We start from the raw sequence: 995 nt of genomic DNA on the forward strand, positions 1-995 counted from the left end.
CACCCCGATTTGGAATCATTGCATGCCTCCTACTCTGTACCTTCTGTTGTTGTTCAGCTGTTAACCGAGGACCCTGATTGTCCAGCACTTGTACACACAACATTGAGGGTGAACATTACCTTCTGCTTCTGGATGGCTCTTGAAGCTTGCCGCATATCCTCAGCGGTGGCCTTGATATACCTCGATACAGTAGGAGCAAATTCCATACCATCTCACGGCACGGCCAAGTCCTACTTCGATATGTTGCCTCGACTTTCATTCCCTTGGTTCTGGATAAGCTTGAGCCAGTGCTGGATGAGTTGTTCCTCGATAACCTGGGAGGAGATCCTGTTGAAAGCATGTTGATGCTCTAAGTGGACTCACAGTGTTCTCAGTAGTCTCGTCCTTGTGATAGTACATGTCCTTCACTGCCCAGCCAACTCGACTTGTCTTCAGGACATCTAGTGTTATGTGAGGGAGGAGCTGGTTATTGAGTAACTAAACAGTTGAAGCAAGCGTTCGAATTTCGGTGGTCTCCTAGGATAGACTCACATCTAAGAGCGTTCTACGGACATTGTAGTTTGGAAGCGCCCCTTTTGCACCTGCAGTCGCATTAGATTAGCAGTTCCCAATAATAACACAAGACTCACCAACAAGAGCAAGCCAGTCGGCTATCGCGGAGAGTCCTCCAGCCTCAATGAAAGGCTCTTGCCAAGCCTACCAAACCTTTCTGATAAAGAGAGATAGCGCATGACTCTACCTGCTTAACAAGAATTCCGCGGATTTTCTCCAGCATCTGTAATTTCGCTAATGCGGGTTGTCCTGACATGGACGTGAACGCTGAAATCGAAGTTCAAAATCAACTAATAGCTACCAGTGGTCAAGGACTCCCGATCCGCGGCCGATACATCATACATACTATTCACAAATGACTCCATTCTCTCGAATCTGAAACGTCGAATGAAGAGACAAGAATCAATCAGCCAATCTCACTTCTCTCCCGAGTCCATTTCCTT

The 995-nt window shown here is 47.1% G+C and overlaps 1 protein-coding gene across 1 annotated transcript; it reads right to left on the reverse strand.

Annotated features, from left to right (window-relative positions):
• Positions 1-230: 230 nt before the first annotated feature.
• Pmar_PMAR002802 (conserved hypothetical protein) lies at positions 231-808 on the reverse strand (the record flags this gene model as incomplete). The annotated part of the gene is made up of 5 exons (XM_002782549.1): positions 231-314; positions 364-477; positions 532-581; positions 630-696; positions 740-808. The coding sequence occupies 5 exons, from the start codon at positions 806-808 to the stop codon at positions 231-233; spliced, it is 384 nt and encodes a 127-aa protein (XP_002782595.1).
• Between the last annotated feature and the right edge of the window lie 187 nt (positions 809-995).

Source organism: Perkinsus marinus (genome assembly GCF_000006405.1).
Source record: "Perkinsus marinus ATCC 50983 genomic scaffold scf_1104296939046, whole genome shotgun sequence".
NCBI lineage: Eukaryota > Perkinsozoa > Perkinsida > Perkinsidae > Perkinsus > Perkinsus marinus.